The sequence below is a fragment of the Amphichorda felina genome (genome assembly GCF_050947745.1).
Source record: "Amphichorda felina strain 45539 chromosome Unknown scaffold_3, whole genome shotgun sequence".
Classification (NCBI taxonomy): Eukaryota; Fungi; Ascomycota; class Sordariomycetes; order Hypocreales; family Bionectriaceae; genus Amphichorda; species Amphichorda felina.
Genome location: NW_028145047.1, coordinates 3,348,027 through 3,362,418, shown reverse-complemented (window position 1 = coordinate 3,362,418; position 14,392 = coordinate 3,348,027). Strand labels below are relative to the sequence as shown.

The following is a 14,392-nucleotide window of genomic DNA, read 5'->3' as shown; positions in this document are numbered from 1 at the left end:
GCCCCTTCATAGCTCGGCATCCGAGGGTCAGGAAGAGATGATCTCGTTGCTGAAAGAACATGGAGCCAATATCTCTGAGAAAGATCGCTATGGCTTAACAGCATGGGACTGGGCCAAGGCCAACGGTCACAGTCATGTTTTGGACTTGCTTGATGTGACTAAGGCTGAAGGCGATAATAAATCTTCCCTGCGGCAGTTTGATGAGATGAAAGTATTTTTTTAGGTAGCTGTACAATCGAAGGGGGAGATTTCAGACAGGTATTCCTGTTCGAGTATATACTTAACAGCCAGAGACAAAGTTATAGGACGGAGAAAACTTCGACAACTAGAAGGCTATAGGTACTATATCTGGCACCCACAAGCCGATCTTGGCGAGCTTTAGTTAGGTTACGATACTTCGACAACCAACTCAAGCTGCATCAAAGTTTGGGAACATAATCAGGTCTTCTTTCAAGGGCTACAGTATATCTGATGTCTCTGATAAGGACTAATGGTATATTCCTATAAATCTAGGAGGATGTGTGAATTAAGTTTTTCATGGTTTCCAGAGCCGACCAAATGAGGTGATATAAAAGTGACTCATAAAGATTACGGCGGGCATCAGCCCGCCCTCGCGCCGAGATTCCACCGGATGAAGACCAGATGAGGCAACTCCCAGAAAATGGGGAATGATGTTCAAATGAGTCGAAAAGAGCGTTCCTGTGATATCAGTAATATAACATGCACTAGCCAGCCACGATTCTGCGTCAACCAAATTTCCACCATCAAGCAAAGGCCAACATTGCAGCTATGTATCTTAAACAGAAGCCAGAATACGTTGACCTCAACGCGCCGTTTTTACCTCTTCAAAAATACGGCCATCTCTCAAAACTGCATCCCGAGTTCTCTAAAATTGAGAGCGCCATTGCCGACGGCTTTAGCACATTGTGGAACACTGGCAGCTGGACAGCGTTTCGCAAACTGGCAGGCAATGCCGATGCTGCTATTCCATCTGGAGGACCGGAAAGAGGACGGGATGTGCTGACGGAGCTAATCCAATTCCCGGCGCGAGATGGCTACATGGTGGAGCTCAAGGTATATCGGTCTCCGAAAGTGCAGGAAAATGCGACACTGATGCTTCGGATGCACGGCGGAGGTGAGATCAAGACGTATCTGAGTTTTTCCACATCTCTGACATGATTAATACTAGGCTGGGTTGTTGGGGGGCACGAGACTGAGGGTGCTGAGAACTGCCACGCGGCGGCATATCACAATATTGTCGTCGTCAGTATCAACTATAGAATGTGAGTGCCACCCGGCTTTCTCACCTTCTGCCTCTGACACTATATAGGGCTCCAGAGTTTCCTTTTCCTTATGCCATAAATGATAGCTACGACTGTCTGTTATGGGTAAGACTGCACGATTCTTTACCAAGATTCCAGCCACTGACCCTCGCAGTGTAAAAAGAACGCCCAATCTCTGGGGATCAATCCGGAGAAAATCATCATTTCGGGAAGCAGCGCCGGTGCAAATCTTGTATGGACTCTCTTTCCAAATCATCTACTCAACTAACGGAGGCTTCTCAGGCTGCTGCGTTGGCCTTGGACACAAGAGATGCTGGCATTTCGGGCATCGTCGCCCAGGTACTCCACTTCCCCATGACGTGCCATCCCAAGTTCTTCCCCAGGGATAAGTACGAATACGGAAGCATCATTCAGAACCAGGCCTCAGGGGTCCTTGGGGTTATCATGATGGAGGCTTTCCTCGATGCGTATCTCCAGAACCCGGTACCAGATCACCGGCACTCGCCCCTGCTGGCGGCATCGCTTAAGGACCTCCCGCCCACCCGTATGTCCCTACCCAGTTTCCTAGAGTATACGTTCCAAACGCTGACAAGCTCTCAGTAATCCAGTTAGCTGGCTTTGATATTCTCCGCGACGACTCATTTGCATATGCTGAAGCCCTTCGAAACGACCACGTCGACGTCGAGCTTCATGCCTACTCAGGTCTCCCACATTGCTTTCCTGGTTTCATGATAGCCTTGCCGGAGACAGGAGACTTCTACACAAAATTCAATAGTTTCTTGAAACGATACTCTCAATGAGGTTACGTCTGGTTTACCCGAGTCATTGTGCTCCCCTGCCTTAATTTTGGTGAGGAGGCAGTCGATAAATTTCGCCAGATGTCCTATGGTACGGGAATGTCACCACATGAGACAGGAATCTTATGTTTTTGAGGGGTCAAATTTAGAGTGAGTGGGATACAGGGTATCGGGGATTTCAATCACCTCAGGTACGTGGTGGGATGCGGGCCATCAACGCCCCTGAGAACATGGCACATTTCATTGGTGATGGTTATGGAACAATAATTGCGAGCAGCAGGTATATTGAGTTTCCAATGATAGCGAAGGCGGAGAGACGGACGTGTTGTGGCTATAGATAAGGAGGATATATTGGCTTAACCGGCGTATTGACCAGTTGGGTCTCGTGTATAGTAGCATATCATCCCATACTCTCCTCGCATCGATATCCGTCGCGCAACACCTTAAAATTCCAGCTCGTCTCAGGATGCTTCTCGATTACAGGCAGCTTATTTGTCAGTGATGTCAATGCTTTAGCGTTTGTATGTCAAGACCCTCCAAGTTTCCACCGCGAGACGCTTGTACCCACAACCAGACTTACCGGTCTAAGCGGCCTTCGAAGCTCCAAGTGCCATTGTACAGGACTAGAAAGTGGTACATAGTGGGCCGGTGTATTATAACAGTATCTCATCTAGTCGATCCATTGGTTGGCGGCCGGGATCGGGGCGTCGCCCCGATCAGCTTAACCGCCAAGCCGCCGGAGCCGGTCACCGTTGCGGATGTCCGGGGTTCTTGCATACAGATAGAGCAGAACAGTGGCTCATGACTCTCAATGTCCAAAAGAAACCAACCTGCATGTATCATGCACATGGGGCTCTACAGCAGCACGTTGCGTGCTCAGCATTTGTCACTGCTGCTAAGTCCGGGCTTCAGTCTCGCCTACGAAGTACTTACTTTTTACATGTAATCATGGTCGAGGACCAGTCATCAGTGTCTCTAATAGGCGCGGGGAACCAGTCACCAGAATGATGTCGTGCAGATGCCCATGTCTCTGCCAATTGTCTGCTGTAGACCTGGACCCTGGGCTTCAACTGCTCACAGCCCATGTTGCCTCGTTCCTAAGCTCGCATTTAACCCCGACATCCGAGAATCCAGTCGAGTATGGCACCATTTTGACCATGTATGAACAATTACCAAGCCGGAGACAGCATCTTCCAATACCATCACTGACGTGGTAAGTAAAACAATATGATGGTGGATCATCCCCCATCATCCATGTCCAAGTCGTCATGCAAGTGCACCATTGATACGTGCCTCGATCAGATCAATAATACCTCACGCCTCAATTCAAAATATGATTGTTTCATAGCGAAGGCAAGAAAAGAACTGCTCAAGTAAATCAGTTCATTTAGGGCCTTGTGTATCTCGGCAGGCATGCTTCTTGAGAAGTTCGAGGTTGAATGCTGTCTTTGCGCCTCAACTACTACACCGGCCGCTGTGACCCTTTTACCCCCTCCCTCGATCAGATAAGAGAATGCCGTTGACGATCAGCAAGAGAGGCCCCATTTCAGTCCAAAACCCCCAGGCACCCCTACCAATTCTCCCCGCAATTCGCGATGGTTCTGGTGCTATGGCGTGCCAACGATGGCGTGATCCACCCCTCCGATAACACCAACCTCGCACCCAAGTCCTCCATCACAGCCATGGGAGCGTTGGTCCACTCAAGCAACCGATGACCCGATGTCCCTGTGTACCCTGTGTAGATGTAAAACACGATTGGACCTCGAGAGATTCGCAATCCGCCCTCCTGGGCATGCAATTGGGCTCGCCGAGGCATATATATCATCCTGGATGGCAGCAGACTAAGATCCACGAACAACGAACAAACAACAGGATCAGCAGATCACTTCTTACCTTCCACTTCAATCATCGTACAGAGCATCATGGCCCCATCGGCAACCGAGACCACAACCGAGGCCCAGCCTCAGCCCTCTTACAAGGTGCACCTGAGCCACTACAAGGACATTGCCACCCTCCGCATCAACAGAGACGTCGAGGAGGGAAAGACAGGGGAGGTACCAGCCAGCGTATGTCCACCCACGCTCTTGTCGCTCATGTCCATTGGGCCAGCATTGCTCACTCACTCCATACACAGTACCCCAACTATCTCCCAACCTGGAATCCAGAGCAACAGTACCCTCCCTTGACCGATTTTGAGCACTACGAGCACGGAAAGGATGCCGACCTATCTTTCCCCCATCTGCTCCCTGAGGGCGTCAAGGTCACCGACCTGACCCCTACCATCGGTACCGAGGTTCGCGGCATCCAGCTGAGCTCCCTGGACAACGCTGGCAAGGACGAGCTCGCTCGCTTCGTTGCTCAGCGCAAGGTCGTGGCCTTCCGCGGCCAGGACTTTGCCGACCTGCCCATCGCCGACGCCCTCAAGTACGGCGAGTACTTTGGCCGCCACCACATCCACCCTACTTCGGGCTCCCCTGAGGGACACCCGGAAGTCCACCTTGTCCACCGCGGTGCCAAGGACGAGGGCCACAAGGCCTTCTTCCAGGTGCGCACAAGCTCCACGGCCTGGCACTCGGATGTTTCGTACGAGAAGCAGCCCCCGGGCACCACTTTCCTGTACCTGCTTGACGGCCCCGACACGGGTGGCGACACTCTGTTTGTCGACGCTGTCCAGGCTTACAAGCGTCTGAGCCCTCTCTTCCAGGAGCGCCTCCACGGCCTCAAGGCGACGCACTCGGGCATTGAGCAGGTCAACGCGGCCGCCGCCCGCAACAGCATCAAGAGGCGCGACCCCGTCGTCAATGAGCACCCCCTCATCCGCACACACCCTGCCACGGGGGAGAAAGCTCTTTATGTCAACTCGCAGTGTAAGTCCAGCTCCTCCTTCCGCTGATATTTTCCTGTCCAGGAAACTGATAGGATATAGTCACCCGTGAAATTGTAGGCATGAAGAAGGAGGAATCGGACGCCATCCTCAAGTTCCTCAACGACCATCTGGCCTATGGAGCCGACTTCCAGGCCCGTGTCAAGTGGGAGAAGGGCACCGTTGTCGTCTGGGACAACCGCGTGACCCAGCACTCGGCCCTCATCGACTGGGAGAATGGTCAGCGGCGCCATCTTGCCCGCATCACTCCGCAGGCAGAGCGCCCCTTCGAGACACCCTTCGCTTAGATAGCTTGAGCAATTAAAGAAACGTCTCTCACACTATTCCCCCAAACTCATCCTTTGTCCCAGTAGTAGCGCCAGGCTTCATCGCCGATCCATGGTGGGCCACGCCCTGCGAACAACATGGGCTGACAAATACCGTTCGGGTCTTCAAAACACAGTGAACCCCGTGGAGTAGCCAGTAAATGCTTTCTGGTATTACCAAACATTGTCGCCGCGTTGCGCTAGTTGAAACATGGAGCCTCTCGCAACAGATCACGTTCTGATCAATAACACGAGAATCGCACATGGCGTATACGGCCAGGGACAGCCTGTCGTACTGATTCACGGAACACCCTCCTCTTCCCTGATATGGCGGAACGTTTTGCCCAAGCTCGTGGCGGCTGGATTCAAAGTCCACGTCTTTGACCTACTCGGCTTCGGTCTCTCGGAGCGACCGTGGGATCCGTCCATTGACACGTCTATCTCTGGCCAAGTCCCTATCCTCGAGGGCCTCCTGAAGCACTGGAACCTCGACACGGTTCATGTTGTGGCTCATGATATTGGAGGAGCAGTCGCACAGAGATTTGCAGTCTTTTCACCAGAGAGAGTTCGCTCTCTTGCCCTCATTGATGTCGTGTCATTCGACAGCTATCCCTCGAAACGGACACGACAGCAAATGGACAGGGGGCTGGAGAGCCTGATCAAATCCCCGACCGAGGACCACGAGGCCCATTTCAGGGAATGGCTGTTGTCTGCAGTCCACAATAAGGACAGATTCGTCAGCTCTAGCCTAGACACATTCCTAGGTTACATCTCTGGCACGGTCGGCCAGGGCAGCCTCTTCCAGCATCAGATTCGCCACTATGACCCAAAACATACCATGGAAATCGCGGAAGGGCTGCCAAACCTAGCCATGCTGCCAGTTAAGCTTATCTGGGGCGCCCAGGATGTTTGGCAGGTTACCGACTGGGCCTATAAACTGCACAGGACAATACCCGGTTCCGAGTTGGAGATTCTTCAAAATTGCGGTCACTTTTCACCAGAAGATCAGCCAGAGAAAATTGCGGACGTACTAGTGGGCTTCATTAATAACTCGAGTACTTGATGATTCTATATTTCAACAATAACATGGATGTAAGGGATGCGAAATCAGAACAGCGTATAATTATATTACCCCTATATTATTAACAAAATCGTCATTCTAAGCGCTGCCTAGTTACCCAAAGGAACCACCATCCCCGGTTCTGCGGCTATAATCTCCCCCTTGAATTGAGCCTGTGCATTATTCAAAGCGACTTGCGGATCATTGCCCGGCCAAAAGTGTGTCAACATCAATCGCTTTGCATTAGCCTTCGTCGCCCAATGTCCTGCCTCCCCACTACACATCAATCTTCGTTTCTCAAGCGGCCTCTCAGCCTCCCCCGGCTTGTCTGTTGAATCGCATAGAAATAAGGGAATATCCCGCGCTAGATCTTGTAGTCCAGGTACAGGACCTGTGTCTCCTGTAAATGCCAAGAGTGGTGTTGGGTTACCGCCTGCGGTGGATGGCAGAACATCCAGTCGAATACCAACGTCCGGTACGTGGTGATGCAAGCCAAACCCAGTCACTTTCAGAGGGCCCAGAGTATGGGTTGACTTGTCCGCGAGAAATTGCACTTCGAAAATTTCATTCAAATCCACACTCGGCTCGAGCATGTGCATTTTTTCAATGACCCCGGGAGTGCAAACAAGCGGCAGCTTTCGTGGGTACTTTTCCTTGGAAGTCAAACGTCCATAGTAGTGCAGGCGGAACAGGCCGTGAAGATCCAGGCAGTGATCTGGGTGCTCGTGCGTGATGATGATTGCGTCAACATCGCCGTTTGGCCGCAGTGAAAGCAGTCGCTCTAGAGTGCTGTAACCGAGATCCACAACGACATTAAATGAGTCCAACTCGAGGAGATAGCCAGAGCAAGGATGGCCCAGAGTCGGGTACGAGGCCTGACACCCGAGGACTGTGAGTTGACGTGGCATTGTCAATCGGGTTATCGTTCTTGTCTGATGTGCCCGGTACCTCGGCTTAGTCGCACTGGCAGAAAAGCAAGATGATGTTCTGGGATATTGAGGCGAGTGGTATAGATGTGCTTTGAGGGAGGCGCAGTGGGATGAAAACCTCTTCATGGGGCCATATAAAAAAGGGAGCCTGGAAAGCAATGCAATAGTTATACTAAGAAAGATGTCTCTGGAAAAGAAGGGGCAAGAGAGATGATAAAGGAAGTCCGCGAAGGCGAAAGCTATTTGATAAGATGGGAAAATGCTGGACACTCTCCCTTCCAGCAAATATAACTATCCGAGTTTTCCGATAGACTTCCCAACCGGGAAAGTTAGATTGTCATACCAACGCTACTTATAGTTTTGGTCTAAGATTACGGTTAAACTAGCGGTATGTACTTCTCAGAGGGTTCTATGGAAGCTAAAATTTAGTACTACTACTGATAGTAATTCCCGCTTAGCTGATTATACCGTTACGTGTGACCATATACGAGGTCACGGTAATATACCTGGCCATATCTGTGCTCCTATGTTTGGCTTATATTATGACCTTGAGATACCGTTTAATAAAGAAGAATATAGGGAATTAGGAATACTAAGGCGTACTCCGGGATATAGTGCGCGAGTAGGAGAAGTATTCAGACGGGCGGTATCTACGTAACCATAGGCTAGTTATAAAAGCCGCGACTTTACGGCCGCCGTGACTTAAGGACTTAGAGATTATTGAGACTTTCTACAAAGACATGTTTTCATACATAGCAGGGTCTTTCCTATAATATAGGTGCTCTACCTTCGAGGTATAGCTTCTATATTCCATCCTCAAAAAGTCCTAAGAGAGGTTTGACATATAACAGCGTCGGCCCTTTATAGAAGACAATCTTCTATATACGAATATTACAGCGGCGTATACTTTTTATCAAGCAAAGCTGCTTCGCAGCTTTACGCGAAGGCATTAGCCGGAGGGCAAAGCGTAGCTTCCAGATTTGCTTCTCTAATGGGGAAAATGACTATACTAAACGGCTTAACTCGACTAGTAATTGGTCAGCATTTCGTTTTTAGAAGTACCAGTGACCTCAGGACCCTTATAGATTAGCTGCGAGATGCAGGTACTATAACGTAAAGGCAAGAGATAAATTGCGTGTCCTCTTTTTTCCCACATCCTTCCTCAGTAACATACGATGCACCAATAGGCAGCCAGGCAGGTGGGGCGGCTCCTGGCAGGGCCCTCAGAAAGGCCCCCCCCCCCCCCGTTTTTCCCCCCGGTGAGGGGGGAAAGCTTGATCAACTAAAATACCGTATAATCATTCAAAAGGCAGGCCTCGTAACAAAAGGCAGGTCTATCAGAATACGCCGCCGGAGGCAGGAAAGGCGGCGCGCCGCAGGCTTATTATTATGTGAGGAAGGAGTAGCAGCTTTGCTTGCCCCGATGGTCACCAGTGGTGCCCATCAGACTTGTAAGCCATTATACTCACGAGCGTTAAAGCTCCCACCGCGGTGGTCTCTATCTCACAATTCCGCTCCTTGCTTGACACCACTGTAAATAAGAGTTAAAGTATCTCCAGGGTATATGTACGACGGCCCCGTCACCGGGAGTTTCTGGGCCACTAATAAGGCCACATTCAGGCCAATAAAAGAAATTATGGGACGGTAAGGCAGAAATCAGCCTTACAAGGACGATCCCAAGGGGGTAATTCTAATAATGCATGATATTGATGCCTGGAGTCTCTTGGCACGCCACCCGATCTTGTCATCGTCCAATAGTAGTAGGAGATACCACTGCGTTCAATACCTTGAACCCAGCACTGCCTCAAGACAAGGTAAATTTCTTTATTGGGCCAATGTAATCTCCACAGTCATCTCACGAAGTCTGCGATTACGAGTCCGTATTAATCCCTGAAATTCCCTTCCTTGGCACTCCGCAAAATGGTACAGGATATCCCTGTGACAGGGAGTGAATATAAAGGTCCCCTTTTGCCCACCTCGGCCGGCATTAGGCATCATTTCTACCACTTACTTCCTCGAAAATAACAACTCAAATCAATATCATGCACTTCACTATCACCGCCATGGCCGTTCTGGCCGCCGTCACCCCTGCTCTCGCCCAAGGTGCCTATGGCCTTCCAGAGTGCATTTCGGACTGCATTTCAGATAAGCTGGATGCCGACGATTCGGAGTGCGACATGAGCGATTTGGGAGACACAGAGTCCATGATGAACTGTGTGTGCGGTACCCTTGATAACAGCGAGGAAGTTCGCGGATGTATGAAGGGCTGCGATGACGACGAGTCGTCAGCAATTATTGCCGAGCTCGAGGGCCAGTGCGACGGTCTCGAGATTGCGGACGACCAGAATGAGGACGACGACAACGCTGCTGTCTCGCGCGCAGCCTCGTCCCTTCTCGCCGCTGCTGGGCTAGGTGCTGCCTTCTTGCTGTAAACGGGGTGCAAAGAACAGGTTTTTGGGGATTTGATGGAACACGATGGAATTTAACTCTGGTTCCGAGCTCTAGCTAGTTATTCAAACATTACTCGCCTAAACAAGATGGAGCTCCCCGCGTACTAGGTATTTGGGGTGAATAATATGTTCAGTGGTATATGGTTGTTCCCATTCACTGGCACATGAGAAGACTCGTCTATTTGAATCCCTCTTAAGAAGAGGGTATTAGCCCCGAATAATCTTCCAATAAAATATTCGTGTCTGCGATAATAGCATTGGATTTGATAATGTTAACCCCATCATTGCACCCGGCCTCGCAACAATAGTCACAGAACAGCCAATCCCAACACGTAACCGCCCCAATCATCTCCAGGGGAAGGTTTGGGTGTATGATGACGGCCCCTAGGTACCCTTGAGACGCAGCAGGGCCCCGTGCCGTATAAAGGAGGGGAATAGAAGCCTTGAATTGTATCCTCTCCAAACCGGTCCATCGTTATTAAAGTCTATTCCCAAGGATAGCCTGGCTATTCTTTATCCTTCACCTCGAAACCCAGATAGCCAAGTGACGTATCAAACACACACTAAGTAAAAGCCTATACTACTATGTTTAGTATGCGGATACGAGGGACGGAAATAGAGCATTGACGGCTGAGTGGCTCAACGGATACAAATGTAGGAGAAAGGCCAAGAAGAGCTCCTGCTGTTTTAATAAATTTCAACTTCTAATAAGACAGGTGTGAATATTAGATTGCCACGTAGTTCCCATGCCTTTTGTTTAAAAAAGAGCATATGCATCAATGGCCTTGTCGAAGCTGTCTGCGATACCTGCCACCAACTGCTTGGCCGTTTCCTGCAATTCCTGAGGGACCTTCTCGACGACGGCATTCGAAAACTTGTCTGTGGAGTGCTGCTGCAACTTCAGGTTGACAAGAATGATGGGGCTCAGATGGAGCTTATCAAACTTGGGCTTTGCCTGGATGACTGCCTCAAGGGTGGTATTGACATCGGTGGCGAGCTGTATCGTCGCTCCGGCGACCTGGATGGTCTCGCCAAAGTCCAGAGGCTCGGAATCGGTGGCCGCCTTTTTGCCGTCGTTGATATCGGTCAGGAGCGATGTCGAGTCCTTGACGATAGGCAGGACACCGAGGAGTTTGCCGGTCCATTTAGCAACATCTTCGTTCAGAGCAAGGGTAGATTCGTCAATGGTGTGGATGGCAGCTTCGATGGTGTCTCCAGAGGCGAGCGCCCCGGATGCCAATGCGGCAAGAGAAAGAACACTCAGACGCATATTGATTGAGTAGGAAGGGGCTGATGGAAATTGGCGAAAGGTTGGTGAATCAGGTCCTCATCGACAAGATGAGGAGAGGCTCAATTGGGGGAGGTTACAATAAATTTATATGGCCCATCGGGTGGTTGGACTGCGATCTCACACCCCGCATCCAATCTGCGTAGGGCATGAACACCTGGAATAAGCTCCAGGGACCGTGATTCAAGTTAACCCGTCGTCCGAACTTTGCATGATTTCTTGCTCATCCCGGCACTACATCCGGCGTGGCATGCACGGCGCAAGCCTCCGGTTTCACGGTTTCAGGGACTGAGCCAATGGTGAGGACGTTGACACGTGCGGGGGGGCAAAATCCGGGGTAATCATCACCGGGGCCTCGGTTTGCATCACCAATATGGGAGGTCAATGAGATGGGTCGCACGCCATGTGATATCATATGAAAGCACTACAGTATACGGTATATGTACTACGAGTAGTAGGATCCGAGACCTATTTCTATGGTTATATAGCAAGAAGCGTATTAAGCTGCCCCAAGACTTTGCAAAGAGCTAGCGAGCCTTGTTAATACTGTCAAGTCAAATTCCAAGCATCAATAGTGCTATCTCCGAAGTTGCTCTGGAATCGACCAGTTCATATCTCTCTCGATACTATCGGCATGGTCTGGCACAGCTCTAACATATTAAAATGCATTTTTTTCGGCGTATAGGTTCCATTGTCAGCGGTGTGGGAGCTGATGAACGGGTCGCGACTCTTCTTCATGGATAAGGTTGTTTCGTTTCACCCGGGATCGTATCCGTTTTAGGCAGCTGAGGACTCCAATGGGTCGCCCTTTTGTTCGGGAGTCCCCGCAGTTAGCTACGGACAGAATAAAGTCACGGAAGAGTTTGATTCTGGGGATCGCAGACGGTGGCACGTACGGATGCGCTATTAAACAGCAGATGGTGACCATCCCTTCTCGTTAATGAGACTGTGATCACGAGCGCTTCATCTTATGAGGACACCCTCTGGCAACGAGCGCTCCATCTGCCTGTGTAAGCTTGAAGCCTCCTCCCCAAGCATCGCTCGCTCCAGTCTCGTGGGCACATCTCCCATTGAGGACCGCAGCCCACTATCGTCAAATAGAAAATGATGCTTTGCCAATATAGAGCTCCAAGAAAGCAAAATGAGTGGGCAGCATTAGTCTTGGATCGTGGTCAGGGTTACCAGAACTTACATAGTAGAAGGGGGGGCCTGGAGTGTTACATAACCCTACCAGTGTACTGTGTACGGAGTAGTAGACCCAGCTCAATACTTGATAATTTGGTTTTTGAGATTCGATATCAGTCCCTTACGATTACCTCCAACTTCTCAAGTACGACTCCGTGGAAAATAATTTAACACCGTCGAGTAAAAATTTGGGGGTCAGCCGTATCTACTTATTGCTCGGTCTTAATGCGTCCGCGCCAGAGTGCTGCCGATTACACTGGTCTGATGCGGTAGAATTAACACAGCTATCATGAGCAAGCCCCTTGCAAAACCGCCATCGTCTCATTAACAACCTCCGTTTCCCTAGCCACGGCCGTCTCTGCGCCCATGTGACCACGACGATGCTGCATCAGCCGCCGCGAGTGACATAGCAGTATCCAGCATAGCAGAGCCCACAGTACCGTGGTTCCCTGCCATCACGGCCAACTGATTTGTTGTCCAAAACCTCGCCAATTGCCTAACATCACGGGATGGAACACCAGCGTAAAGGCTCGCGTCGCCGGATCTCCCCCAATTGCCAACCCTAGCCCCCCAGGCCCCAGGGTCCATCGGAACGAGTCTATGCCAACTCCGGCCTCAAGAGCAGTAGCTTCACTATTCCGATATCTCCTTCACCGACGTTGCATAGAGGTATCTCCCTACCACTGTTCTTGACCTCTAGAATGCCAATTTAGGGTGTTCAGGGGCGCACGGGTCTGCATTCATACCCCAGACTCTGTAAGCGGGCATCTCTCAGCGTGCTCGCCCATGGCACCCGCCATATATGCAGGGGGTAGCCCCGGTCCGTCAAAATGCTAACTCTATGTGCTCGCTTAGCGTAAGAAACCAGACACTCCAGCGTGAGGGATGGCTTACATGTGGAGCTTTGTCCAGCTACATCTGAGCATTCCAATATAGGGGAATGATATCAAGTCGACTCTCATAAGTGGCCTGGCAACCTCATAATGGTGGCCCAAAGACGTCGTCTTGCCCACCGACCTTCCTCCGCTTGATATCCCTTGGCTCCCCGCCAAAAACATCGTTGTCCTGTTTCGCGGCAGGCGGTGCTGGGCCCTTGCTCATCGCTTGCTCGCGACGGGCTCTTTGGAGGGCAACAAGGTCGACGCGGTCGGGGTCTCGGCACTTTTGCAGTTTTTTCCGCAGCGGTTTCATGGCCTTGGCCGTTTCGGGCTGCGAGAGTCAGTCACGGAGCCAGCCACGAGGACAGGCATACTCACTGCTTCCCAATAACCACCCATTCTCTCCGGGGGTTCCTCCTCGAGCATCGCGCGGCAGCCGTCGATGGCCTCCAGTATCTTCTCCCGCATGTCTGTATGCGCACCTATGACATCATCTGTCTCGTTCGAGGGTGGGCCAGGGAGAAGCATATCGACGAGACCTGCATCCACCATCTGCAGCGAAGCCATCATGATCTGACTCGGGGTGTAGTGGAAGTAAGCGTCGGTCAGCAGCGGGCTGAACTTGAGGATCTCTCTAGCTCGAGCGTGTGCCTTGCCAATCCTCGCCTCCTCCTCGGGATATTTTCTCTTGAGCTCTAGAATCGCGCCCTCGAGCGCCCGGAAGGGATGACGCACGTCAAAAGCAAATCGAATGCCCTGGCACAAGAGGAACTCGCCCGCCAGGATCTGGTCGGCCGTCGTACCAGAAAGCTTTTCGGCGAGCTTTCCCAGGCGTATGTAGAAGCCCTCAGCCTTGCAGCCAAAGAAGAGGGACGTTTTGAGGAGCTCGGTCGGCGGGTACGTCATGACCGAGTTGGTCACGTAAAAGCGACGAAAGAAGACGGCGGCGGTGGAGCGGATCTCGGTGGGAAGCTCACAGAACTGTGCGGCACGTATCAGTTCAATGGTGAAGAAACGCACGAGTCGAAGCTCCTCGTCGGCTGTGAGGAATTCGGGCAGCGGGTCGGCGGTGAGGCGTGGCGCGATCTGCTGCTTGGCCAGCGAGTTGGTCTTTGCGCGCAGCTCTTGGAGATCCGTGGGAGCAAATGACCACAGCCGATACTGGCTAGATGCACGGTATCGCTCGTCCTCTGTCGCCATCTTCACGGAGAAGTCGGGGTGTGCCGGCGAAAAGTTCTGAACGTCAAGCACGGCAGTAGTGTTGTGGTGGTGTTGAAGCTCCATGGAAATGCGAAGCCAGCACGCCAATACGGTGTGGGGGGACTGTGTCGTG

At 51.3% G+C, this 14,392-nt stretch overlaps 5 protein-coding genes across 5 annotated transcripts; 3 read left to right on the top strand and 2 right to left on the bottom strand.

Moving 5' to 3' along the window:
* Window positions 1-4,002: 4,002 nt before the first annotated feature.
* ACO1O0_003746 (TauD/TfdA dioxygenase family protein) lies at window positions 4,003-5,251 on the top strand (the record flags this gene model as incomplete). Its single annotated transcript, XM_083193189.1, has 3 exons — window positions 4,003-4,146; window positions 4,215-4,947; window positions 5,007-5,251. The coding sequence occupies 3 exons, from the start codon at window positions 4,003-4,005 to the stop codon at window positions 5,249-5,251; spliced, it is 1,122 nt and encodes a 373-aa protein (XP_083052246.1).
* A 229-nt stretch (window positions 5,252-5,480) lies between these two features.
* On the top strand, window positions 5,481-6,332 carry ACO1O0_003745 (alpha/beta fold hydrolase; the record flags this gene model as incomplete). Its single annotated transcript, XM_083193188.1, has 1 exon — window positions 5,481-6,332. The coding sequence occupies one exon, from the start codon at window positions 5,481-5,483 to the stop codon at window positions 6,330-6,332; it is 852 nt and encodes a 283-aa protein (XP_083052245.1).
* A 2,989-nt stretch (window positions 6,333-9,321) lies between these two features.
* Window positions 9,322-9,690, top strand: ACO1O0_003744 (uncharacterized protein; the record flags this gene model as incomplete). Its single annotated transcript, XM_083193187.1, has 1 exon — window positions 9,322-9,690. One exon carries the CDS (start codon window positions 9,322-9,324, stop codon window positions 9,688-9,690), a length of 369 nt encoding a protein of 122 aa, XP_083052244.1.
* A 775-nt stretch (window positions 9,691-10,465) lies between these two features.
* ACO1O0_003743 (hydrophobic surface binding protein A-domain-containing protein) lies at window positions 10,466-10,978 on the bottom strand (the record flags this gene model as incomplete). The annotated part of the gene is made up of 1 exon (XM_083193186.1): window positions 10,466-10,978. One exon carries the CDS (start codon window positions 10,976-10,978, stop codon window positions 10,466-10,468), a length of 513 nt encoding a protein of 170 aa, XP_083052243.1.
* Window positions 10,979-13,159: 2,181 nt separating this feature from the next.
* Window positions 13,160-14,259, bottom strand: ACO1O0_003742 (FAS1 domain-containing protein; the record flags this gene model as incomplete). The annotated part of the gene is made up of 3 exons (XM_083193185.1): window positions 13,160-13,390; window positions 13,438-14,040; window positions 14,080-14,259. The coding sequence occupies 3 exons, from the start codon at window positions 14,257-14,259 to the stop codon at window positions 13,160-13,162; spliced, it is 1,014 nt and encodes a 337-aa protein (XP_083052242.1).
* Between the last annotated feature and the right edge of the window lie 133 nt (window positions 14,260-14,392).